Source organism: Loxodonta africana, chromosome 16 (genome assembly GCF_030014295.1).
Source record: "Loxodonta africana isolate mLoxAfr1 chromosome 16, mLoxAfr1.hap2, whole genome shotgun sequence".
Taxonomy (NCBI): domain Eukaryota; kingdom Metazoa; phylum Chordata; class Mammalia; order Proboscidea; family Elephantidae; genus Loxodonta; species Loxodonta africana.
The window spans coordinates 39,182,879-39,208,537 of NC_087357.1; the positions used below are offsets into that span (position 1 = coordinate 39,182,879).

The 25,659-nt window shown below is 39.6% G+C and overlaps 1 protein-coding gene across 2 annotated transcripts in view; it reads left to right on the plus strand.

Moving 5' to 3' along the window:
• Nucleotides 1–9,643: 9,643 nt before the first annotated feature.
• LOC100676600 (cytochrome P450 2C19-like) overlaps nt 9,644–25,659 on the plus strand; it is a 36,666-nt gene continuing 20,650 nt past the window's right edge. For both annotated transcript variants that reach the window (XM_064269557.1, XM_064269558.1), the window contains exons 1-3: nt 9,644–10,707; nt 13,319–13,481; nt 13,654–13,803. In XM_064269557.1, the coding sequence (XP_064125627.1) occupies nt 10,540–10,707; nt 13,319–13,481; nt 13,654–13,803 (481 nt within the window). In that variant the 5' untranslated portion in view covers nt 9,644–10,539. The remainder of the gene's footprint in view (nt 10,708–13,318; nt 13,482–13,653; nt 13,804–25,659) is intronic.

Genomic DNA, 25,659 nt, shown 5'->3' on the forward strand with positions numbered 1-25,659 from the left:
GATTGCTAAGTTCAGAGCTATCGATTTTGGATATTGAGCCAATTTACCTACATCTTTCTTGGTTAGGGTCCTGCCATATGAAGTTCACAAGGCCATAGCCTTACAGCATACTTGGAATGGGGTCGTGGTGGCTCAACAATCTGTAAACCATGCATTGATGAATGACAGGGACAGTCGCTATTGCTTAACTGGTTGGACATGCATTGGCCTAACTCTTGGAAATTCCAGCAAGCCCACTGTTGGCAATGCTCACATTTCCTTAGTTAATGCGTGGGTTCAACCCTCCAGCCATATGTCTTCCTCACTAATATACTGTGGTCAGATATTACAATTTTTGCCAGGAATATGTTGGACCCATGCCAGGGTTGGCCCAGGTATGTGGAGATGAATACTCCTTTTTTCAGTTAGTGGTTGTGTGTTGTAGCACTTCCTTTGATGCCCATGTAAGACTTCCCATGGGGGAATATTTGTCGTCTACCCAAGGAAATTTTTAGAACAAAAGCCAATTGGGTTAAATTTAGAGTCTGTAAGATTTTTAATCCATAAAGACCATGTGGCAAATCTTTGTGAATATAAACATTGTAATCTGAGCTTTGATTCAGAATGTATGGGAGCAAGACTGTGGTCTGTTTGCACAGCTTCTTTTAAAAGTGTTAGAGAATGTTCCTTTGTAGGTCCCCAAGTGAATGTCTTACTCTTACTAGCTGTTTCATAAATGGGTTTAAGAATTAATCCTAAGTGTGCTATATGTTCTCTACAATACCCCCATAAACCTATAAGTGCTCGTGCAACTTTTTTGTTGGTGGGGAGTAAAGTCTGTAACAACTTGTTGATTACAGGATTAGGAATTGAAAACCAAGTGGAAAGATTCCAAGGCACCTTAGACTCAGTATGAGTTGCCTAGGTCGCTTTCCTAGCGTGAGACTTGGCATTGGCAACTTTGAGCAACTTGACTTTCAGTGTCATTGATATACACACAACACTGATTTCCAACTATGGCACAGATCCACCTTGAAAGATGAGACTATAATCTAAATCTAAATTGTTTTGTAAAATTATTTAATGTAAATTCTGCAGTTCTCAGAAAATGGTCATTATAAGAGATCCCAGCTCTTGTATTGAGTCCTGTTATCCTAAACCAATTCTTTTATAAACTGTTTGGAGCCTAATAATAATTCTTTAAATGCATAACCTACCAGTACCAGGGAAAAAAAGGAAATGGATCCAATAGTTGAGCATTTAAATAGGGTTTGCTCTGATAAGGTCTCTTAAGCACTGAGGGCCAAAGTGATAGACAAGATAATGTTCCTTTAAAGCAAAGAAAAGCTTAATGCTAGAGTCTGTAGAAGGAAACTTAGCTTGATACCACAGTTCAGGGTATACTGCAAGTAGGGCTGTGCAACCAACTAAGTTTTTAGATAGTTGGATTCATAATCAAGCCTATGGAAGCTGCCATCAAGAAATCAAATGACTTATTGCATTGGGCAAAAATACTTCAAAAGGCCTCTTTAAAGTGTTAAAGAATAAAGTTGTTACTTTGACGACAAAGATGTTCCTGACCCAAATCATGGTATTTTCAATCGCCTCGTATGCATGTTGGGCAATGAATAAGGAAGACCAAAGAAGAACTGATGCCTTTGCATTACAGTGTTGGGAAAGAATTTTTGAATATACCATGGACTGCCAGAAGAACAAACAAATATTTCTTAGAAGAATTACAGCTAGAATGCTCCTTAGAAGTGAGGATGGTGAGACTTTGTCTTACATACTTTGGACATGTTTTCAGGAGGGAGGAGTCCCTGGAGAAGGTCGTCTTGCTTGGTAAAGTACAGGGTCAGTAAAAAAGAAGAAAACCCTCAGTGATATGGATTGACAAAGTGGCTGAAACAATGGGCTCAAACATAGCAATGGTTGTGAGGCTGGCACAGGACTGGAGAGCATTTTTTTCTGATGTATATAAGTTCACTGTGATTTGGAACTGCCTCCACAGCACCTGATAAAAACATAGCATCATGCTTCCCTATGTGAAATTAGATTCCACTTTAACTGATGATGTCAGAAGTTAGCTCAGCTTCCCAAATTCCTTATCTACTTTATCATGAAATCCTGTAATCTCTTTCTGAGAGCAGAGGAGATGCTTTTTTGACGTATGGGACCTCAAGAGGAGTCAGAATCTGGTTTCCATTTCAGGGCTGAAAGCCAAAGATTCACCTAGGAAAGGGAATCTTTTATGAATTTACCACCAGCAAATCCCTAAGGCATATGTCTAAATGTGTGAGAGCTTTGGATGGGCCCTCTGTGACATGTAGAAGTGTCGTTCTGTGGTGATGCATGTGCCTTTACTACTGGCCAAGCCATTTTATCATTCAGATAAATGCTGTACATTCAGAATTTAGAATTTGAGTCACACTCAACCACACATAGTGCCAGGTAGGTAATAGCTGTTTTTCTTTTTCAGGCTTAACAGATTCATTGAATTTTCTATATACTGAAGTTCTAAAGGTTACAAAGAAAAAGAAAAAAAAAGTAAAGAAACGGTAAGAAGACTTTCGATTCTAAATTCTGCATTACATTTTGCAATGCTCAGCTTCAGTGGATCCAGTTGTGGCCCTAGTACTTTATTTCTCAAGTGTGTTTCTCCTTTTACTCTGGACACAGTGGATGAAAAAAAGAAGTACTCTCCTGGGCCTCCTTCCTTAATTCTTGGAATATATTTCAGATAAATGCTAAGGATAACAGCAAATTCCTATATATGTTAAGTCTGTTTTATTCTTGGATCTATTTTGCAGTGATTAAGTAAGGCCTTTTATATTTTTAATTAATTTTCATCTCCAGGCCAAATTTTAAAGGATAAAATTTTTAAATAACACATTTGTTTTTATAAGTGCAAATTACAGAAGAAGCAAAGAAATTCTTTCAGATATAAAGTACATGAGTCATATTTTTTGTAGTTTTAAAATCAACTGAAAGTGAAAAAAGTAGTGATTAGTTATTTCTGTTAGAACTTCAGTTCCTTTTTCTAAGATTGTGCTGTGATACAGTTACATTGATATTCGGAGACAATGTTTATGTGTGTGGTCCAAGCAGAGAAGCGTCCCTAGGTAGCCACATGTGGTTAAGTCAAACCTTGGGTCTTCCAGAGTACAGTGAAAGGTGTGAGAGCCAGAACTCAATGGGACTGCCTTGTTTCTTCAGGTTTTGCAAGTTTTCTGCTTTTGACAGGGTGTAGACTTACCACTTTCCTATTGCTTTTTTTAGTGCAAAATATCTGTGCCTTCCTTCTCTGATAGGTTTCTGCCTTATACAGGTTCCAGCTTTAGCAAGTTTTCCTGTATTTGATGAAGAAGTGAGGGAGTACCCATTGCTGTATAGTCGATGCCTACACATAGTGACCCTATACGACAGAGTAGAACTGCCCCATAATGTTTCCAAGGGGCAACTGGTGGATTTGAATTGCTAACATTTTGGTTAGCACTGAGCTCTTAACCACTGTGCCAGCGGGGCTCCAATGAGTTTAATTTTCTTTCATCACTGAACTCAGAAAATCTGGTGTCTCAACCCAGATGATCCTCTTGATCACCAGTGTTGATTGGTTGCCCAGTCACTGCACCTTGAAATTCCTTCTTGGCCTTGGTGTTAGACAGACCAGTGTAGAAATCTTAGCTCTGCCACATATCTACTCCATGACACTTGTGCAGATTTCTTACTAGCTTCATAAGTTAGTTATTGCATCATTAAAATGCAGGTGCTATAGAGTCAGTTCCAATTCATGGCAATACCATGTGTTTCAGAGTAGAACTGTGCTCCATAGGGTTTTCAGTGACTGTAATCTTTTGAAAGTGGACCATTAGGCCTTTCTTCTGAGGTGCTCCTGGGTGGACTCAAACCATGAACCTTTTGATTAGTACCCAAGCATTTAACCTTTTGGACCACCGAGGTACTCCATATCATTAATATGAAGAAAATATGCCTTACCTCTCAGATTTATTACCTGTGTATATCATTCATTCTAAAAATACTTACTGAATAGCTCTTTTCTGCCAGGCACTATACTGGGTACTAAGGATACAGTGATGAGCATAAACAGATATGACCCATGATACGGGGAACTGACAGTATCTACCAGGAAAAGTGGTATTGATTATTTCAGCATGGAAATAAACAATGATAACAAGGAATTACAGAAAAGAATATATTGCTCTGAGAACTGATAATAAGGACAACCCACGCAGGAGGAAACAGAAATGGAATACACTGGGAAATCAAAAAGACATGTATAGAAATGTTCATAACATTATTCTTAATACCCTCAAACTAGAAGCAACCCAAACACCCATAACAATATAATGGAAAAAATAAATTGTGGAATAATTACAAAATGCAACTCTACACTGAAAGTATAACCTAATACTGCCATTTACAACATGCATGAATCTCGTAAACATACTAGTAAGTGAAAAAAGCTAGACACTAAAAACTACATACCCCACGTGTCTGTCAGTTTGTCGTACTGTGGGGGCTTGCGTGTTGCTGTGATGCTGGAAGCTATGCCACTGGTATTCAGACACCAGTCGGGTCACCCACGGAGGACAGGTTTCAGTTGAGCTTCCAGGCTAAAACAGACTAGGAAGAAGGACCTGGCAGTCTATTCTGAAAAACGCTAGCCAGTGAAAACCTTATGAATAGCAGTGGAACATTGTCTGCTATAGTGCTGGAAGATGAGCCCCCCTGGTTGGAAAGCACTCGAAAGATAACTGGGGAAGAGCTGCCACTTCAAAGTAGAGTCAATCTTAATGATGTGGGTGGAGTAAAGCTTTCAGGACCTTCATTTGGTGATGTGGCACGACTCAAAATGAGAAGAAACAGCTACAAACATCCATTAGTAATCAGAACTTGGAATGTACGAAGTATGAATCTGGAAAATTGGAAATTATCAAAACTGAAATGGAAAGCATAAAAATCAATATCCTAGGCATTAGTGAGCTGAAATGGACTGGTACTGGCTGTTTTGAATTGGACAGTCATTTAGTCTACTATGCTGGGAATGACAACTTGAAGAGGAATGGTGTTGCATTCATCGTCAAAAAAGAACATTTCAAGATCTATCCTGAAGAACAACGCTGTCAGTGATAGGATAATATACATATGCCTACAAGGAAGACCAGTTAATCCAACTATTATTCAAGTTTACACACCAACCACTAAGATCAAAGATGAAGAAATAGATTTTTCTCAGCTGCTGCAGCCTGAAATTGATCGAACATGCAATCAAGATTCATTGATAATTACTCATGATTGGAATGTGAAAGTTGGAAACAAAGGGGAAGGATCAGTAGTTGTAAAATGTGGCTTTGATGATAGAAACAATGCTGGCGATTGAATGATAGAATTTTGCAAGTCCAGTGACTTCATTGCAAATACCTTCTTTCACCAGTATAAATGTGACTATACACAAGGACCTTGCCAGATGGAACACACAGAAACCAAATTGACTACATCTGTGGAAAGAGATGATGGAAAAGCTCAATAACATCAGTCAGAACAAGGCCAGGGGCCTGACTGTGGAACAGACCATCGATTCTTCCTATGCATGGGTTTTGGGGGTTCAAGCTGAAACTGAAGAAAATCAGAGCAAGTCCACGAGAGCTAAACTATGACCTTCAGTATATCACACCTGAATTTAGAGACTATCTGAAGGATAGATTTGACACATTGAACTCTAGTGACCGAAGACCAGACAAGTTGTGGGATGACATCAAGGACATCATACATGAAGAAAGCAAGAAGTCATTGAAAAGACAGGAAAGAAAGAAAAGACCAAGATGGATGTCAGAGGAGACTCTGGACCCAGCTCTCGAACCTAGAGCAATTAAAGGAAAAGGAAGAATTGATGAAGTAAAAGAACTGAACAGAAGATACCAAAGGGTGGTTCGAGAAGACAAAGTAAAGTATTATAATGACATGTGCAAAGAGCTGGAGATGGAAAACCAAAAGGGAAGAACATGCTTAGAGTTTCTCAAGCTGAAAGAACTGAAGAAAAAATTCAAGCCTCGAGTTGTAATAGTTAAGGATTCTATGGGGAAAATATCAAACGACACATGAAGCATCAAAAGAAGATGGAAGAAATACACGCAGTCATTATACCAAAAAGAATTAATTGATGTTCAACCATTTCAAGAGGTAGCCTATGATCTGGAACCGATAGTACTGAAGGAAGAAGTCCAAGCTGCTCTGAAGGCATTGGCGAAAAACAAGGCTCCAGAAATTGGTGGAATATCAATTGAGATATTTCAACAAACAGATGCAGCACTGGAGGCGCTCACTCCTCTATGCCAAGAAATATGGAAGACAGCTTCCTGGCCAACTGACTGCAAGAGATCCATATTTATGCCTATGCCCAAGAAAGGCGATCCAACCAAATGTGGAAATTATAGAACAATACCATTAATATCACACAAAAGCAAAATTTTGCTGAAGATCATTCAAAAACAGCTACAGCAGTATATTGACAGGGAACTGCCAGAAATTCAGGCTGGTTTCAGCAGAGGACGTGGAATCAGGGATATCAATGCTGATGTCAGATGGATCCTAGCTGAAAGCAGAGAATACCAGAAGGATGTTTACCTGTGTTTTATTGACTGTGCAAAGGCATTCGACTGTGTGGATCATAACAAATTATGGATAACATTGCAAAGAATGGGAATTCCAGAACATTTAACTGTACTCATGATAAATTTTACGTAGATAAAGAGGCAGTTGTTCGGACAGAACAAGGGTGTACCGATTGGCTTAAAGTCAAGAAAGGTGTGTGTCAGAGTTGTATTCTTTCACCACATCTATTCAATCTGTATGCTGAGAAAATAATCTGAGAAGGTGGACTATAGGAAGAAGAATGGAGCATCCGGATTGGAAGAAGGCTCATTAACAACCTGTGTTATGAAGATGACACAACCTTGCTTGCTGAAAGTGAAGAGGGCTTGAAGCACTTACTGATGAAGATCAAAGATCACAGCCTTCAGTATGGATTGCACATCAACATAGCGAAAAAAAAAAAAATCCTCACAACTGAACCAATGAGCAACAACATGATAAAAGGAGAAAAGATTGAAGTTGTCAAGGATTTCATTTTATTTGGATCCACAATCAACAGCTATGCAAGGAGCAGTCAAGAAATCAAAAGATGCATTGCATTGGGTAAATCTATTCTAAAGGACCTCTTTAAGGGTTGAAGAGCAAAGATGTCACCTTGAAGACTAAGGTGAGCCTGACCCAAGCTATGGTATTTTCAATCGCGTCATATGCATGTGAAAGCTGGACCGAAGAAGAATGTATGCCTTTGAATTGTGCTGTTGGCAAAGAATATTGAATACACCATGGACTGCCAAAAGAACGAACAAATCTGTCTTAGAGGAAGTACATCCAGAATGCTCCTTAGAAGGAAGGATGGCGAGACTGCGTCTTACATGCTTTGGACATGTTGTCAGAAGGGATCAGACCTTGGTGAAAGACATCATGCTTGGCAAAATAAAGGGGCATTGGAAAAGAGGAAGACCCTCAACGAGGTGGATTGACACAGTGGCTGCAACAATGAGCTCAAGCATACCAACAATTATAAGGACGGCTCAGGACCGGGCAGTGTTTCATTCTGCTGTGCATAGGGTTGCTATGAGTTGGAACCACCTTGACGGCACCTAAGAAGGACAACAATGTGTAATTCCATTTATATAAAGTTCACAAACAAGCAAGACACACTCTGGCATGATAGTGGATACAATTGGGGAGGGGATACAAATAAGTGCGGGGGCATAAGGGGGCTTTTGGAGTCTTGGCAAAATTCTTTTGCTTGACTTTTGTGTTGGTTATATAGAATGTTCACTTTTTGATAATTCATTGAGCTATACTCTTAGGACATGTGCAACTTTATGCATATTATGATTCGATCAAAAAGGGCATTGAAAAAGAAATGGCTCAAATTCACCACTCTGGCTAAGCTGAAGTTTGCGTTACCCTGTGACTGTGGAGGCTTCGTGCTGATGCCTTTATGCCATCCATTTGGACAGTGATGGGAAATTTCTTCAATGTGGAAAGTCACTGAACTGGGAGTGGGGAATCTGGAAACTGAGACAAGGCCTTGTACTGATCTTTGGTGACACTCCATCTCACTGAATCATCAATTGCTTATTCTTGAAAATAAATAAAGATCGGACTGTTGGATCTGAGATCCCTTCTGTCTCTAAAATATCTACGGTTCCCTCATTCTTTAAAATGAGAAGAGCCAGGCATGAACCTCAGCAGAAGGAAGGAGGAGCAGAGTAGAGACACCTATCTCTCAGGAGTAAAATGGTTGCTCTAAAGAGACCAATGGAGTTCGTTTTACCCAAGTAAGGTAATGTGATTGTTTTACACTCCGGAACTCTGTGAGTCAAGCAGCTAAATCCCTGCTTCCCTTTGTCCTGGATAAAGGACCCCAGGAGACCAGGGCTCATACCAGTTCTAAAGGTTACAAAGTCAAACATTTCTACCTCTGATTTTAATCAGCTAGAGCTGCTGCAATTATTAACTTGATTATTGCTTATTTCAGAAGTCACTGCTTAGGATGAATCATGAAATATTGCATCATAGTTCACACTCAGTAAATGTGGGTGACGTGCTGGAACTGAATGTTCAGTGTTCAGTGCTCAGACTGTGTGTCCTTGGACAAGGCACAGAACCTCCTAGGCCCAACTTCCTCATCTCTAAAGGGGAATCATTTTAGCATAGGCCTAAGTAATTGAGGAAATCAAAAGAGATATTATGGGTGTGAAAATCCTCTCTAAATTGCCAGTCTGCATTGTAAACCTGAGAGGTAAGAGATTCTGAATTGACAAAGTAATTTTCCCCAATATATTAAAATTATAATAGAAGACCTTAAAAACAACTACACTAATAACTATCAAGCAAATGTGATAGTATCTTCACATCTTTGTGCAAGCATTGCAACTAGTGACGTACTAATGTATATCAATCCAGTTATATTTGGGTTTTCATGACCACTAAGCGTCGTCGCCCATTTGGTTCTGTGGTATGTGGACATTGTGTTCATTCCGTGCTGTGTGTCTGTTTAATGAAGTCCCTGCTCCCATTTTACACCAAAACACACAGCTGCTGTTCCTCCTATAATCTCCCTTCCTTGCTCTGCAATAGGTTCATTCTGTTTTTTCTGACAAGGACAGACCAAAAAAGCAACAGACGCATCTGTGTGTGGAGGTAACTGGGAAGTGGGGAAGCCATAGACTCTCAGGCCCTTCCCATTAAATTCCTCTGAGACTGGCTCTTCCCTCTGTCATGCTGAGCACACTTCATCTCTGCAGTGATGGAGAGGAAAGATACTGTATCTTGAGCACTGATGGCCCTGTTATCTATGGAGTCAGATATGGGCTTCTATTTAATGTGGGCATTCCCTGGGTGGTACAAAGGGCTCAGCTGCTAACTGAAAGGTTGAAAGTTTGAATCCACATAAACGCGCCTAGGAAGAAAGTCCTAGTGATCTACTTACAAAAAACTCAGGTGTTGAAAAGTCTATGGAGCCCAGTTCTAATCTGACACATAAGTGGTCGCCATGAGTTCTAATTGACTCTAGCGCAACTGCTTGTATTTTGTTTATTTCGTGTGAAGCATGTAGTTTTGTAAACAGAGTTAGTGGGGAGTATATTCAGAGTAACAAATGTTTGGGGGTTTTCTCTTGTTGTACTCGGTTTATTCTTGAGTTAGCTGCGACGTAAGAGAGAGTGCCCCACATGGGCATCAGAGGTTCTCACTCAAATCCCAGTTCCGCCACATATGAGCCGTGTGATACTCGAAGGCCGTTCTCTCAGTGTCTTCCTTTTCGTTTGAAAAATGAAAAAATGAATTTCTACCTTGCACTGGTTTGGGTGGAGGGTGGGCTTTAATGGGAAAAGGTATGTACTGAAACAGATAAATTACAAGGTGCGTGAGTTATGCTAGGTACTGTATTTTATGTTCAGATAGGGGAATTATTACTATGATACATTAAAAAGTTCAAAAGTCTTCCATTTTCAAGGTCAAAGTCTTCTAATATTTCAAAAAAATCATTGCAGGACATTTTTATACTCAAGGCTTAGAATACACTGACTCCCTCAGTACTTAAATTTCCAACTTGCCATCAGTCTGAGAATCCAGAGTGCCTGGAATACTTTTTATCAAATCATTTACTTCAATATTTTTCAATCCTGGCTTTAGATTGGAATCACAAGTGGTGTTTTGTTAATTTTTTTTTTTAACCAGTACCTGGGCTTGACCCTATGCCTGTTGAATCCAAACCTCCAGGGTGGGGCCTTGTCTTTGGAAAGAAAGACAGCAACGCTAAATGACAATTTATTTTTATCTCTATCAGTGAGCCAAAGTCTACTCAGAAAGAATTACAGCAAATCTATCTGATTGGTCACTTTATTTGTAAGAATCACAAGTTACGCAATAGGGAGCATATAAAATCTTCGGGTGGGAAGCCCATAGTTGCCTGAGTAAGAAGAGAAGGCTCCAATGGATCCGTTTGTGATTCTGGTGCTCTGTCTGTCCAGTTTGCTTCTCTTTTCACTCTGGAAACAGAGCTATGGGAAAGGGAAGCTCCCGCCTGGCCCCACTCCTCTCCCGATTATTGGAAATATCCTACAGTTAGATGTGAGGAACATCAAGAATTCCGTACACAATGTAAGTATGTTTTATGCTCTTCAGTGGCTTGCAGGGGGTAAAGAAATTAACACCTACTTTAAAATATAACGTATTCTAGGGTTGCTATGTGTCAGAATCCACTCAATGGCAATGGTTGTGTTTTTTTTTTTTTTCCTTTTCTTCTTTAGAAGCAAAGTATTAAAGTAGATCATCTTAAAGCAAAAGAGCCCCCTGTGGATTTTCTTGGTTTTGTTGCTCTTTTTTTTTTTTTTGGTCTGTCATCCTCAGAAATAAAGGAATGAAGTAATGCATTACAGGAGAAGAGAAAAACTTGATTCAGTCCTGGTAGCACAGAATCAAAATAATGAAGGGGTGAAGTGACGAAAGAAAGCAGCAATGCTGCCCTTCATTGTTTCACAGTTGACTGCTGTGATTTTTTGGCTGAAGGTAAATGATGTTGGAAGTGCTTTGTGATTCGAATGTCCGTTCAGGAGTCATCTACTGTATAAGCTGTGTGTTTTGTTCAGATTAGCCGTGAAAATTAAACTTCTCCTAGGAAGGTGATTATGCCTGGTGTCAAGGGAACAGGGATGGGCTGAGGGCCTCCCTGGTGGTGACAGCATCCTTTTGGACTCTGCACGGAGTTGCTGTCTGTGACCTGGAAACGCCACAGGATGGAAGAAATGATTCTTCCAGGAGATGCAGCCTCTACTGGCACTACCTCTGTGGTGCCCATTCTCTTTCTGTGTGAACAATACCCACAGGTGTCAAACTGGATTGGCCTTGGAATCACATGGACTGGTTTCAAAAATATACATTTCTAGCATTCACCACAGTGCAACTGAATAGAATCCCCATGGGAAGAGGTGTGTAAATCAGTCAGCTGGGTAATGGGCCCAAGTTAGGCATTATGGATAAAGTGTTTCCATGGACCAGAAATCAACCAGCAACATTTCAAATTTGGGTCTTCCAACTGGCTGAAAGTGGACAATGCCAGAAAGATGTTTACTTGTGTTTTATTGACCATGCATAGGCATTCGACTGTGTGGATCATAACAAATTATGGATAACATTGTGAAGAATGGAAATTCCAGAACAATTCATGCTCATGAGGAACCCGTACCTAGATAAACAGGCTGTCATGTGAACAGAACAAGGGAATAAGACGTGGCTTAAAGTCAAGAAAGGTGTGCGTCAGGGTTATATTTCTTCACTATACTTAGTCAATCTGTATGCTGAGCAAATATTTTGAGAAGCTGGACTGTATGAAGAAGAATGGGACATCAGGATTGGAGCAAGGCTCATTAACAACCTGTGTTATGCAAATGACACAACCTTGCTTGCTGAAAGTGAAGAGGACTTAAAGTACTTACCGATGAAGATCAAAGACCACAGCCTTCGGTATGCATCACACCTCAACAAAAGAAAATGAAAATCCTGACAAGTGGACCATTAATCAACATCATGATAAGTGGAGAAAAGATTGAAGTTGTGAAGAATTTCATTCCACTTGGATCCACAATCAACACCCATTGAAGCAGCAGTGAAGAAATCAAAAGTTGCATTGCATTGGGCAAATCTGCTGCAAAAAACCTCTTCAAAATGTTAAAAAGCAAAGATATCACCTTGAAGACTCTGGTGTGCCTGATCCAAGCCATGCTGTTTTCAGTCACCCTATATGCATGCTAAAGCTGGACAATGAATAAGGAAATAGAAGAATTGACACCTTTGAATCGTGGTGTTGGTGAAGAATATCGAATATACCATGAAATGCCAAAAGAATGAACAAACCTGTCCTGGAAGAAGTGCAACCAGAATGCTTCTTAGAAGCATGGATGGAGGGGCTATGTCTTGCACACTTAGAACATGTTATGAGGAGGGATCAGCCCCTGGAGAAGGACATTATGCTGGTGAAGCAGAGGGTGGAAAAAAAAGAAAAATTGTCAAGGAGATGGGCTGACACAGTGGCTGCAACAATGGGCTCAAGTGTAACAAGCATCAGCAGATGGCAGGGGACGGGACAGTGTTTCGTTCTGTTGTACACAGGGTAGCTATGAGTTGGAACTGACTCAATGGCACCTAACCACAACAACAAGTTACAAGCTGAGGTAGCCCTGGTAGCGAAGTTGTTAAGCATTCCTGTGCTAAGCAAAGGTCAGTAGATGGAACCCACCAGCCCCTCCTTAGGAGAAAGACGTGGCAGTCTGCTTTGTAAAAAAATTACAGCCTTGGGAACCTTAAGGGAAAGTTCTGCTCTGTCCTACAGTGTCACTATGAGTCAGAATCTACTTGACTATACCCGGTTTTAATTATTAGCTGGGAGACACTAGAAACAAAATCGAACTTCTCTGAATCTCACTTTTCTTTTCTGTAAAATAGGGGTAAGTAAACTTGCTCATTGTATTCATGTGAGGGTAGCTATAACAATGTGTGGAACAAGTGTTTGTCCCCTCGCCTGGCACATGAGAGATTCCTCAAAAGGCAGCTATAAATTCACCATCATGTCTGTACAAAATTAAAAATATTTGAAATGGATGTGGTTCAATAAAATGTCAAGAATATGATGACAATATCAGCCTGAATGATGCACAACTTATAGATCAAGTAGTGACTTCTTTGCTAATATTTGTTTCCACTTTCCATTTCCCAGCTCTCAAAAGCCTATGGCCCAGTGTTCACTCTGTATTTTGGCATGAAGCCCATAGTGATGTTGCATGGGTATGAAGCAATTAAGGAAGCCCTGATTGATATGGGAGAAGAGTTTTCTGGAAGAGGTCATTTCCCACTGTTTGAAAGATCTAAGAAAGGATTTGGTAGGTCTTTGTGTCTGTTTGTTGGGCAGAGGTAATGGCGAGTGTGGAAGACTGGAAAACAGAGATTGAAGAGGTGCTCAGGCAGAACTTGGCCCATCGGCGTGGCTGCCTAGGTCAGCATCGTGCTTCTTGCCAAGGATCTCCAAACTAATTTCTGTTCTCGCCCCTGTAGGGGTCACTTTCAGCAATGGAAAGATGTGGAAGGAGACCAGGCGCTTCTCACTCATGACCCTGCGGAATTTGGGGATGGGGAAGAGGTGCCTTGAGGACCGAGTTCAGGAGGAAGCCAGCTGCCTAGTGGAGGAGTTGAGAAAAACGAAGGGTGGGTGATTTTTTTTCGCTCTAACACTGACCTTAACGGAAGGCTCTCTTCTTTATGGGGTCTTTGGAAACATTTCAGGGGAGGCCGAATCTTTCCTTGTGGATAGGCACTACCAGCCCATTAGTGGAGGAGGGAGGGTTTGAAGCAGAGAACAAGGGGGCATTTGTACATGCTGTGTGTGTGCATGATTGTGCACACAGAGTGCGTATAAAAGGCTTTGAATCTTTTTGTTCCCTTGTTGTCTTTATGTGAGAAAGTTATCAAGACAGAAGGTTTTGAGTCTCATTTTTTTTAGAGTTAGAAAGCAGTATTTTACCCTGCCGGGATTGTGGGTTACCTATGGCAGATCATTTCACAGGGGAATACTTGTCAAGTGGACACTGTGGCTGTGACCTCATCACACTCTTATGGATCATGAGGCAAGGGTTTTTTGCTTTCGTTTCATTGGAGTTTATGTTATGGTCACCCTCACTGACATGCATGAAGGTTTCTGTCAAGGTCACGGCTACAGTTGTGACCAGGTGTGGTGCTGGTCTGTGGTTTTCATCGTGTAAAATAAATAAATAAATAAATAAATAAATAAATAAATAAATAAATAAATAAATAAATAAATAAATAAATAAATAAATAAATAAGAACCAAATCAGCAGCCGTGGAGTAGATTCTGACTCACAACAACCCCACAGGACAGAGCAGAGCTGACCCATTGGGTTTCCCAGGATCAGCGGGTAGTCTTAAACTGCCTGCCTTTGGTCAGCAGCCCAGCTCTTTCCCACTGCGCCACCAGGGCTCCTTTGATTTCCTAGGCGTCTCTTAGTGCAACTCTCATCAACTGTGGTTCCTGTAAACACAGCACTATTTTAAAACTATCAGCATGAATTATTTAATGTTACTCTCTACTAACTGTATTGATATTCATATTTTAAGAAAATGTATGGTATGGCACATTTCTGTAAAATATAGAAATACCAGTTTGTAAAATTACTTACTAAGTGGATGTCAACTGCTATTAATAACTCTGCTCTAACTTCTCTAATGAAGAGTTGGTTCTGTTTGTCTTTACTTACCTCTTTCTACTCCATAATTGGATTTTGGTAAGAAAGTTATTATTTAGCTCCCACTGCCAGCTCTTCTGACCTATAAAATACATATCACTATAAGAGTGGTTTTCAGCTTTGATTCCAAATTACCCTGGATTTTAATACCTTCTTTCAAAAGAACAAAAAGGAAAGACTGAAAATTGTATTTTAGCTTTGAACCCCACACACAGATATATACCAAAAGATTCCCGAATATCCCCAGCACCAAGTGAAAATACAACTTTTCTGAAAGCTTAGATCCCTGCAAAGCTTTGGGTTTCAGATGGTACAGTAGAAGCTAGTCGCACAGGCTTCCTGTTATCTGATGTTTTATTTTCCCTTCACAACACTTTTGGTTCAATTTACGCTTAATTACATCTACAGATAGGAGTCTGGGGACTTTTTATGTACAAAATTTACCGTTCATTTGATTAGAATCGCTTCATTTAAAAATCTTCAACCAAAAACTAAAAAAAAATTTCCTTTGCTTGAAATTCTTTTGCTGTAAAATGACGGAATTGACCTAAATGATGGTCAAATTTTAAAATGGACTGTAACAGTTATTCTGTAGATGGTTATGTAGAGCAACATCCCACAAGTCCACAAGAGGGTGAGCCTGGCAAAAAATTCAGTTATGAAGGTGATTGGAGATGAACCCAAAAAACTCATTGAGTAGAGTCAATTTAGATTGACAGAGACACATAGGGTTTCCAAGATTCTCTCTCTCTCTCTCTTTATATGTATATAAATGCCTTTGAATTGTGATGTTGGTGAAGAATATTGACTAGAACATGGGCTGTCAAAAGAATGAACAAATCTGTCGTGGAAGAAATACAACCAGAATGCTCCTTGGAAGCAAGGATGACGAGACTATGTCTCACATACTATCAGGAGGGATCTGTCCCTAGAGACGGAGATCATCCTTGGCAAAGTTGAGGGTCAGAGAAAAAGAGGAAGACCCTCAAGGAAATGGATTAACACAGTGGCTGCAGCAATGGGCTCGTGTATAGCAACAATTGTGAAGATGGCGCAGGACGAGGCAATGTTTCGTTCTGTGGTGCATAGAGTCGCTATAGTCAGAACGAAATGGACGGCAACTAACAACAACATATATATTTAACGTGTTTCTCAAGCAATTCCTTTTTAAAAAAAAAATTTTTATTGTGCTTTAAATGAAAGTTTACAAATCAAGTCAGTCTCACACAAAAACTTATATACACCTTTCTACATACTACTAATTGCTCTCCCCCTAACGAGACAGCCCACTCCCTCCTTCCACTCTCTATTTTCGTGTCCATTCTAACCAGCTTCTAACCCCCTCTACCATCTCTTCTCCCCTCCAGACAGGAGATGCCAACATAGCCCCAAGTGTCCACCTGATCCAAAAAGCTCACTCCTCACCAGCATCCCTCTCCATCACGTTGTCCAGTCCAATCCCTGACTGAAGAGTTGGCTTTGGGAATGGATCCTGTCCTGGGCCAAAGGAAGGACTGGAGGCCATGACCACCAGGGTCCTTCCAGTCTCAGTCAGACCATTGAGTCTGGTCTTTTTACGAGAATTTGGGGTCTGCATCCCACTGCAGTCCTGCTCCCTCAGGGGTTCTCTATTGTGTTCTCTGTCAAGGCAGTCATTGGTTCTTCTAGCTGGGCACCATCTAGTTCTTCTGGTCTCAGGCTGATGTAGTCTCTGGTTTATGTGGCCCTTTCTGTCTCTTGGGCTCGTAATTACCTTGTGTCCTTGGTGTTCTTCATTCCCCTTTGGTCCAGGTGGGTTGAGACCAATTGATGTATCTTAGATGGCCGCTTGCTAGCATTGAAGACCCCAGAAGCCACTCTCTAAAGTGGGATGCAGAATGTTTTCTTAATAGATTTTATTATGCCAATTGACTTAAATGTCCCCTGAAACCATGGTCCCCAAACCCTGGCCTTTGAATCCTTCAGTTTATTCAGGAAACTTCTTCGCTTTTAATTTAGTCCAGTTGTGCTGACCTTGCATGTACTGTGTGTTGTCTTTCCCTTCACCTAAAGTAGTTCTTATCTACTATCTAATTAGTGAATACGCCTCCGCCAGCCTCCCTCCCTCCCCACTCTCATAGCCATCAAAGAATATTTTCTTCTCTCTTTAAACTATTTCTCGAGTTCTTATAATAGTAGTCTTAGACAATATTTGTCCTTTTGCAATTGACTAATTTCACTCAGCATAATGCCTTCCAGATTCCTCCATGTTATGAAATGTTTCACAGATTCATCACTGTTCTTTATCGATGCACAGTATTCCATTGCGTGAATATACCATAATTTATTTATCCATTCATCTGTCAATGGGCACCTTGGTTGCTTCCATTTTTTGCTATTGTAAACAGTGCTGCAATAAACATGGGTGTGCATATATTTGTTCATGTAAAGGGCTCTTATTTCTCTAGGATATATTCCGAGGAGTGGGATTTCTGAATTATATGGTAGTTCTATTTCTAGCTTTTCAAGGAAGTGCCAAATGGATTTCCAAACTGGTTGTACCATTGTACATTCCCACCAGCAGTGTATAAGTGTTTCAATGTCTCCACAGCCTCTCAAACATCTATTATTTTGTGTTTTTTGGGTTAATGCCAGCCTTGTTGGAGTGAGATGGAATCTCATTGTCGTTTTGGTTTGCATTTCTCTAATGGCTAATGATCGTGAGCATTTCCTCATGTATCTGCTAGTTACCTGAATGTCTTCTTTAGTGAAGTGTCTGTTCATATCTTTTGCCCATTTTTTCATCACGTTATTTGTCTGTTTGTAGTTGAGTTTCTGCAGTATCATGTAGATTTTAGAGATCAGGTGCTGACCGGAAATGTCATAGCTAAAACCTTTTTCCCAGTCTGTAGGTAGTCTTTTTAGTCTATTGGTGAAGTCTTCGAAAGAGCACAAGTGTTTGATTTTTAGGAGCTCCCAGTTATCTAGTTTTTCTTCTGCGTTGTTAGTAATGTTTTCTATATTGTTTATGCCATTCCTAAAGTTGTCCCTATTTTTTCTTCCATGGTCTTTATCGTTTCAGATTTTATCTTTAGGTCTTTGATCCATTTTGAGTTAGTTTTAGCGCATGGAGTGAGGTATGGGTCTTGTTTCATTTTTTTATAGGTGGATATCCAGTTATGCCAGCACCATTTGTTAAAAAGACTGTCCTTTCCCCATTTAAATGTTTTGGGGCCTTTGTCAAATATCAACTGCTCTTATGGGGATGGATTTATGTCTGGATTCTCAATTCTGTTCCAATGGTCTATGTATCTGCTTTCATAACAATACCAGGCTGTTTTGAGTACTGTGGTGGTATAATAGGTTCTAAAATCAGGTAGAGCAAAAGGCCTCCCACTTTATTCCTGTTTTCCACTTCACTTATCTGGGGTCTCTTTTCCTTCCATATGAGGTTGGTGATTTGTTTCTCCATCTCATTGAAAAATGTCGTTGGAGTTTGGATTGGTATTTCATTTAATGTATAGATCGCTTTTGGTAGGATAGTCATTTTTATAATGTTAAGTCTTCCTATCCATGAGTAAGGTATGTTTTTCCACTTATGTAGGCCTCTTTCGGTTTCTTGCAGAAGTGTTTTGTAGTTTTCTTTGTATAAGTCATTTACATCTCTGGTAAGATTTATTCCGAAGTATTTTATCTTCTTGGGGGCTACTGTGAATGGTATTGATTTGGTGGTTTCCTCTTCGATGTCCTTTTTGTTGGTGTAGAGGAATCCAACTGATTTTTGTATGTTTATCTTGTATCCTGCTGCTCTGCTGAACTCTTCTATTAGTTTCAGTAGTTTTCTGGAGGATTCCTTAGAGTTTTCTGTGTATAAGATCATGTCATCTGTAAATAGAGATAATTTTACTTCTTCCTTGCCAATCTGGATTCCCTTTATTGCTTTGTCTAGCCTAATTGCTCTGGCTAGGACCTCCAGCACAATGTTGAATAAGAGTGGTGATAAAGGGCATCCTTGTCTGGTTCCCGATCTCAAGGAGAATGCTTTCAGGCTCTCTCCATTTAGGATGATGTTGACTGTTGGCTTTGTATAAATGCCCTTTATTATGTTGAGGAACTTTCATTCTATTCCTATTTTGCTGAGAATTTTTATCATGAATGGGTGTTGAACTTTGTCCAATGCGTTTTTTGCATCAATTGATAAAATCATGTGATTCTTATCTTTTGTTTTATGTCTATGGTGGATTAGATTACAGTAATCGTTTTTCTAATGTTGAGCTATTCTTGCATACCTGGTATAAATCTCATGTGATCATGGTGAATTATTTTTTTGATATGTTGAATTATATTGGCTAGAATTTTATTGAGGATTTTTGCATCTCAGTTCATGAGGGATATAGGTGTGTAATTTTCTTTTTTTCTGGTGTCTTTACTTGGTTTTGGCACCAGGGATGTGGTGGCTTCATTGAATGAGTTTGGGAGTATTCCAACCTTTTGTATGCTCTGAAATACCTTTAGGAATAGTGGTGTCAATTCTTCTCTGAAAGTTTGGTAGAACTCTGCAGTGAAGCCATCCAGTGCAGGGCTTTTGTTTTTGGCTGGGAGTTTTTTGATTACCTTTTCAATCTCTTCTTTTTTTTATGGGTCCATTTAGTTGTTCTACCTCTGTTTGTGTTAGTTTAGGTAGATAGTGTGGTTCTAGAAATTCATCCATTTCTTCTAGGTTTTCAAATTTGTTAGAATATAATTTCTCAGAGTAATCTGATGTGATTCTTTTAATTTCAGTTGGGTCTGTTGTAATATCGCCCACCTCATTTCTTACTGGATTTATTTTCTTCCTATCCTGTTTTTCTTTTGTCAGCTTGGCCAGTGGTTTTTCAGTTTTGTGGATTTTTTCAAAGAACCAACTTTTGGTCTTGTTAATACTTTCAATTATTTTTCTATTTCATTTAGTTCTGCTCTCATTTTTATTGTTTTTCTTCTTTTGCCTGAGGGTTTCTTTTGTTGCTTTCTATTTGTTCAAGTTATAGGGATAATTCTTTGATTTCGGCCCTTTCTTCTTTTTGTATATGTGCATTTATTGTTATAAACTGTCCTCTGAGCACTGCTTCCTCTGTGTCCCAAAGGTTCTGATAGGAAGTGTTCTCATTCTCATTGGATTCAATGAATTTCTTTATTCCATCCTTAATGTCTTCTATGATTCAGTCTTTTTGAGCACAGTGTTGCTCAGTTTCCAAGGTTTTATTTTCTTTTCCCTGCTTTTTCTGTTATTGATTTCTACTTTCATGGCCTTACGGTCTGAGAAGATGCTTTGTAATATTTCAATGTTTGGGATTCTGCTAAGGCTCCTTTATGACCTAATATGTGGTCTATTCTAGAGAATGTTCCATGTGCACTAGAAAAGAAAGTATAGTTGGTTGCTATTGGGTGGAGTGTTCTGTGTATGTCTATGAGGTCATATTGGTTTATTGTGGCATTTATATCTTCCATGTCTTTATTGAGCTTCTTTCTGGATGTCCTGTCCTTCACCGAAAATGGTGTGTTGAAGTCTCCTACTATTATTGTGGAGTGGTCTATCTCCCTTTTCAATGCTGTTAGAGTTTGTCTCATGTATCTTGCAGCCCTGTATTTGGGTGTGTAAATATTTAATATGGCTATATCTTCTTGGTGTATTGTCCCTTTAATCTTTACACAGTGTTCTTCCTTATCCTTTATGATGGATTTAGCTTTAAAGTCTGTTTTGTCAGAAATTTATATTGCTGCTCCTGCTCTTTTTTGCTTGTTATATATTTTTTTCCATCCTTTGAGTTTTAGTTTGTTTTTGTCTCTAATTTCAAGGTGTATCTCTTGTAGGCAGCATATACATGGACCGTGTTTTTTAATCCATTCTGCCACTCTCTGTCTCTTTATTGGTGCATTTAGTCCATTTACATTCACCATAATTATGGATAGGTATGAATTTAGTGCTATCACTTTGAAGTCTTTTTTTGTGTGTTGTTGACAGTTTCTTTTTCCTTTTTAATTTTATGTGCTGAGTAAATTATCTTTATATATTTTCCTTTCCTCCTGTTTGTTGTTGTTGATTTTGTTTCTCCTGAGTCTCTATTTTTTTCTGGTATTTTATTTTGATGAGCAGGATAGTTTGTCTCCTTTGTGGTTAGCTTATTGTTTACCTCTTTTTTCTAAATTTAAACCTAACTTTTATTTCTTTGTATAGCCTTATCTTCCTCTCCATTTGGAAGATCTATAACTGAATTTCTCAGTCCCTCTTTATTATTTTAATGCTGTCCTCTTTTACATAATAACATCACTGTTACCCTGTTTTGAGCATTTTTTTATCTTGATTTTTTTTTTTTTTTTTATTATTTCCCTGTCAAGTTTGACTTCTGATTGCTCTACCCAGTGTTCTAGAGTGTTGGGTAGATACCTGATATTATTGATTTTCTAACCAAAGAACTCCCTTTAGTATTCCTTGTGGTTTTGGTTTGGTTTTTACAAATTCCCTAAACTTCTGTTTATCTGGAAATGTCCTAATTTCACCTTCATATCTGAAACACAGTTTTGCTGCATACTTGATTCTTGGGTGACAATTTTTTTCCTTCAGTTTTTTATATAAATCATCCCGTTGCCTTCTTGCCTGCATGGTTTCTGCTGAGTACTCTGAACTTATTGGCTCTCCTTTTTAGATGACTTTTTGTTTATCCCTAGCTGCTCTTAAAAATTCTCTCTTTATCTTTCATTTTGTCAAGTTTGATTATAATATGTCTTGGTGACTTTCTTTTAACATCTACCTTATGTGGAGTTCGATGAGCAGCTTGGATAGATATCTTCTCATCTTTCATGATATCAGGGAAGTTTTCTGCCAACAAACCTTCAAGAATTCTCCATGAATTTTCTGTTATCCCTCCCTGTTCTGGTACTCCAATCACTCGTAGGTTATTTCTCTTGAGAGAGTCCCACATGATTCTTAAGGTTTCTCCTTTTTTTAAATTCTTTCATCTGATTTTTCTTCAAATGTATTAGCGCCAAGTGCTTTATCTTCAAGTTCAAAAGTTTTGCCTTCTGCTTGCTCAAGTCTGCTTCTCTGACTTGCTATTGATTTGTTTAGTCCGGTAATTTTATTATTCATCCTCTGAATTTCTGATTGTTTTCTGTCTAGAGATTTATCCAGCTTATTAAATTTTTCATTATGTTCCTGAATAACCTTTTTAATATCTTCTGTTGCTTTTTCTGTGTGTTCCTTGGTTTGTTCTGCATATTGCCTGATGTCTTGAAGGGTTCTGTATATTAATCTTTTATAGCCTGCCTCTGGTAATTCCAGGAAGGCACTTTCATCTAGAAGATCCCTTGAATCTTTGTTTTGATAGCTTGTTGAGGAGACCATGGTCTGTTTCTTTATGTGACTTGATACTGACTGTTGTCTCCGAGCCATCTATAAGTTACTGTCTTAGTTTATGCTTGCTTACTGTGTGGTAGCTTGTTGCTTTCTTTTGTTTTGATATGCCCAAAGGGGTTGCTTGAGTGAGCTAGCTTGATTATTTTCACCTTTGGAGCTCTGACTTCCTGTCCCCAGATGGCTAGAGCTGTTATCAGGTATATCAGTCTATGAGTCCATTGAATTTTCTTGTATGAATTCAGTTCAGGTGTCCAGGTCGCTGATCATCAAGTGCGTGGTACAGGCTCTGTCCTATAGACTTAGTGGGGCAGGAATGAATGGTGTAGGTAGCAGTATCTCGTTGCAGCAGGGGGCTGAGAATCATCCCCCACGTGTCTCTGAGGAAAACATGTCCCTGTTCCCTAGAGTGTACAGATGGATTGGTTCTGCAGACAGACCATGGGCACCTAATTTTTGGGGGTTGTAAGGACTGGGAGGTACCAGTTATCCTTGGACTCCTGTTGCTGGTGGCTGCATGACCTGAGTGGAGCCACCAGTCCATAGGTCCCTGATGTGGGTACTGGAAAAAAAAAAAAAACCCCGTTTAATAGGCAAAACAATGTCAAACATCAAACACCCTCCTCTCCACTGCACAGCTGAAATGGTTGTAGTCTGCAAACAAGGGCCTATTCTCCTGAAATAGGCCCACACATGTTCATGCAGTGGGGAAACTTACTCCAAGTCCACGGACTGTTTATGACTGGACAGGAGCCGCTTCAGTCCTGAGCTCCCCCTGTTAGTGGAGCTGGCAAATTATCTTTTCCCCCAATCGCAATTTTATTCGTTCTCCAAGGCTGGGAGGATGGCTTTAGGCGTTTGACAGGGCCTATCTCTGGCCCAGGGAAGTTAGACGCTGAAGTTGGCTTTTGGAGCGGGGGGGGGGGGGCGGGGGTAGGAGGGGCACGGTAAAATATACTCAAGTACTTAGCTTTTGGCGAGAGCACCGTTCTTCTCTGGTTCTGGAGGTGTGAGTAGGCTGTGTGGCTTGCTGCTTCTCCCTGAGGAAACTGCAGTAGAATGCTAGTAGCAGCCCGCTGCCGCAGCTCCTGGGAATGGTACCTGAGGGCCCCCCGTGATTCAGATCTGGTAACTCCTCTCTGTTTCTGAACCATCTCTTTCTTCCCCTGCCCCTCAGTTTGATTTCTAAGCTTCCCTTTGATGTTCAGGTCTCTTAGCTTGTCATAAATATACTCATTTCACTTGTTTTTCCAGGTCTTTGTTGTAAATAGAGCTCTCTGGAAACGTCTATTCCACCATCTGGGCTGCTCCTTTCTAAGCATTTTTTTTTTTTTTTTTTTTTAGTTTTACTGTCCTTTAGGTGAAAGTTTACAGCACAAATTAGCTTTTCGTTCTAAATTTTATGCACAAATTGTTCTGTAACATTGGTTGCAATCCCTGTAATCTGTCAGCACTCTTCCCCTTTCCAACCTGGGTTCTCCTTGTCCACTCATCCAGTTTTCCTATTCCTTTCAGCTCTCCTGTTTTTGATTTTGGCAGGTGTTGCCCATTTGGTCTTATGTACGTGATTGAACTAAGGAGCAGCTTCCTCAAGTGTGTTATTGTTTTATACTCTGTCTAATCTTTGGCTGAAAGGTGGACTTGAGGAATGGCTTCAGTTCTAACTTAGCAGGGTTTCCAAGATCTATAGTCTTAGGGGTTCTTCCAGGCACTTTCAGAACAGTAAGTCTCCTCTTTTGTTTTTTTTTTTTTGGAATTCAAATTTTGTTTGATATTTTTCTCCTGCTCTGTCCAGGACCCTCTATTATGATCCCTGTCAGGGCAGTTTGTGGAGGTAGCCTGGCACCATCTAGTTCTTTTTTGGCTGAGGCTGAGGGAGGCTGTGGTTCATGTGGTCCATTAGTCCTTTGGACTAATATATCCCTTGTGTCTTTGGATTTTTTCATTCTCCATTGCTCTGGGTGGAATGCGACCAATATATGTATCTTAGATGGCCACTCACAAGCTTTTAAGACCCCAGATGCTTCTCACCAAAGTAGGATGTAGAACATTATCTTTATGAACTCCATTGTGCCAATCGACGTACATGTCCCCTGAGACTGTGATCCCCAAACCTCAGGCCCAGTAAATTGGTCCCTAGAGGTGTTTCTAGGAAGTGTCTATGATTTTACCTTGGTCAAGTTGTGATGACTTTCCCTGTATTGTATGTTGTGTTTCCCTTCACCAAAGTTATCACTTGACTATTATCTACTTTGTGATTTCCCCTCCCCATTGCTCTCCTCCCTCGTAACCATCAAAGATTCTTTTCTTCTGTGTATAAACCTTTTCTTGAGCTTTTAGAAAGTGATCTCATTCAATATTTCTTCTTTTGTGACAGATTCATGCATATTGTGAGATGTTTTGTGGATTCATCCGTGTTCTTTATGTTAGGTAGTATTCCATTGAGTATATCTGTCATGATTTGTTTATTCATTTATCTGTAGAGGAGTACTTAGGTTGTTTCCATCTTTTTGCTATCGTGAGTAATGCAAGGCTCTATATCTTTATGTGAGCAGGCTGCCCCATCTTTCTTTAGAGGAACAGCTGGTAGATTCAAACCACTGACTTTCTGTTAGGAGCTGAGCACTTAACCACTGTGCCACCAGGGCTCTTGATTGGAGATGATGGATACTACTTTCTAGAGCAGGAAAGAACCCTCTTTTCCCCAACAGAAAGTAAGAAAGTAAAAAAGAAAAAGACTCCATTTATCAATTTACTTTTTTCATTTTTTTTTGCCCTACATATCATTTAATTATGAAATGAAAATTTCTCATTTTATTTTTATTAGGGAAACTATCTACTCAGAATTTCCCTTTGTTTGTATTAACCTACCTACTCATACTGTGAGGAAGTTTTTTTTTTTTACTTTTGTTCCTTTAAATACCCAAATTGACTTGTAAACACTCCCTTTACTCTTTCCTTCTGCTGGTTCTGTACCTGATTCCTTAACTATTCAGTATATATAAGAAGTGTTTAGGTCCCTATTTTCTCCTTTCCCTTATCAATGCTTAATTGTTAGCAAGCTTTGCAGACAGATATGATTCTACCATCATAACTTAGATTATTGTCGTTGATGTTGGCAACCTCATGTATAATAGAATGAACACTTTCCTAGTGTGTCAGTGCATCTCATTGAGGGTTTTCCTCATTTTTGCTGGTCCGCTACTTTACCTACTATAGGGTTGATATGAGTTAGAATCGACTTGACAGCAATGGGTGTTTTCTATTTTATCAAACATAATGTCTTTATTTAGGGATTGGTTTTTCCTGATGACATGTATAAATTAAGCCAGACAAATCCTCCTCCCTCACAGGAGCATTCTGCTTACATTGCTTCTAAGGCTGATTTGTTCATACTTCTCGCAATCCACGGTATATTCAACATTGCTTGCC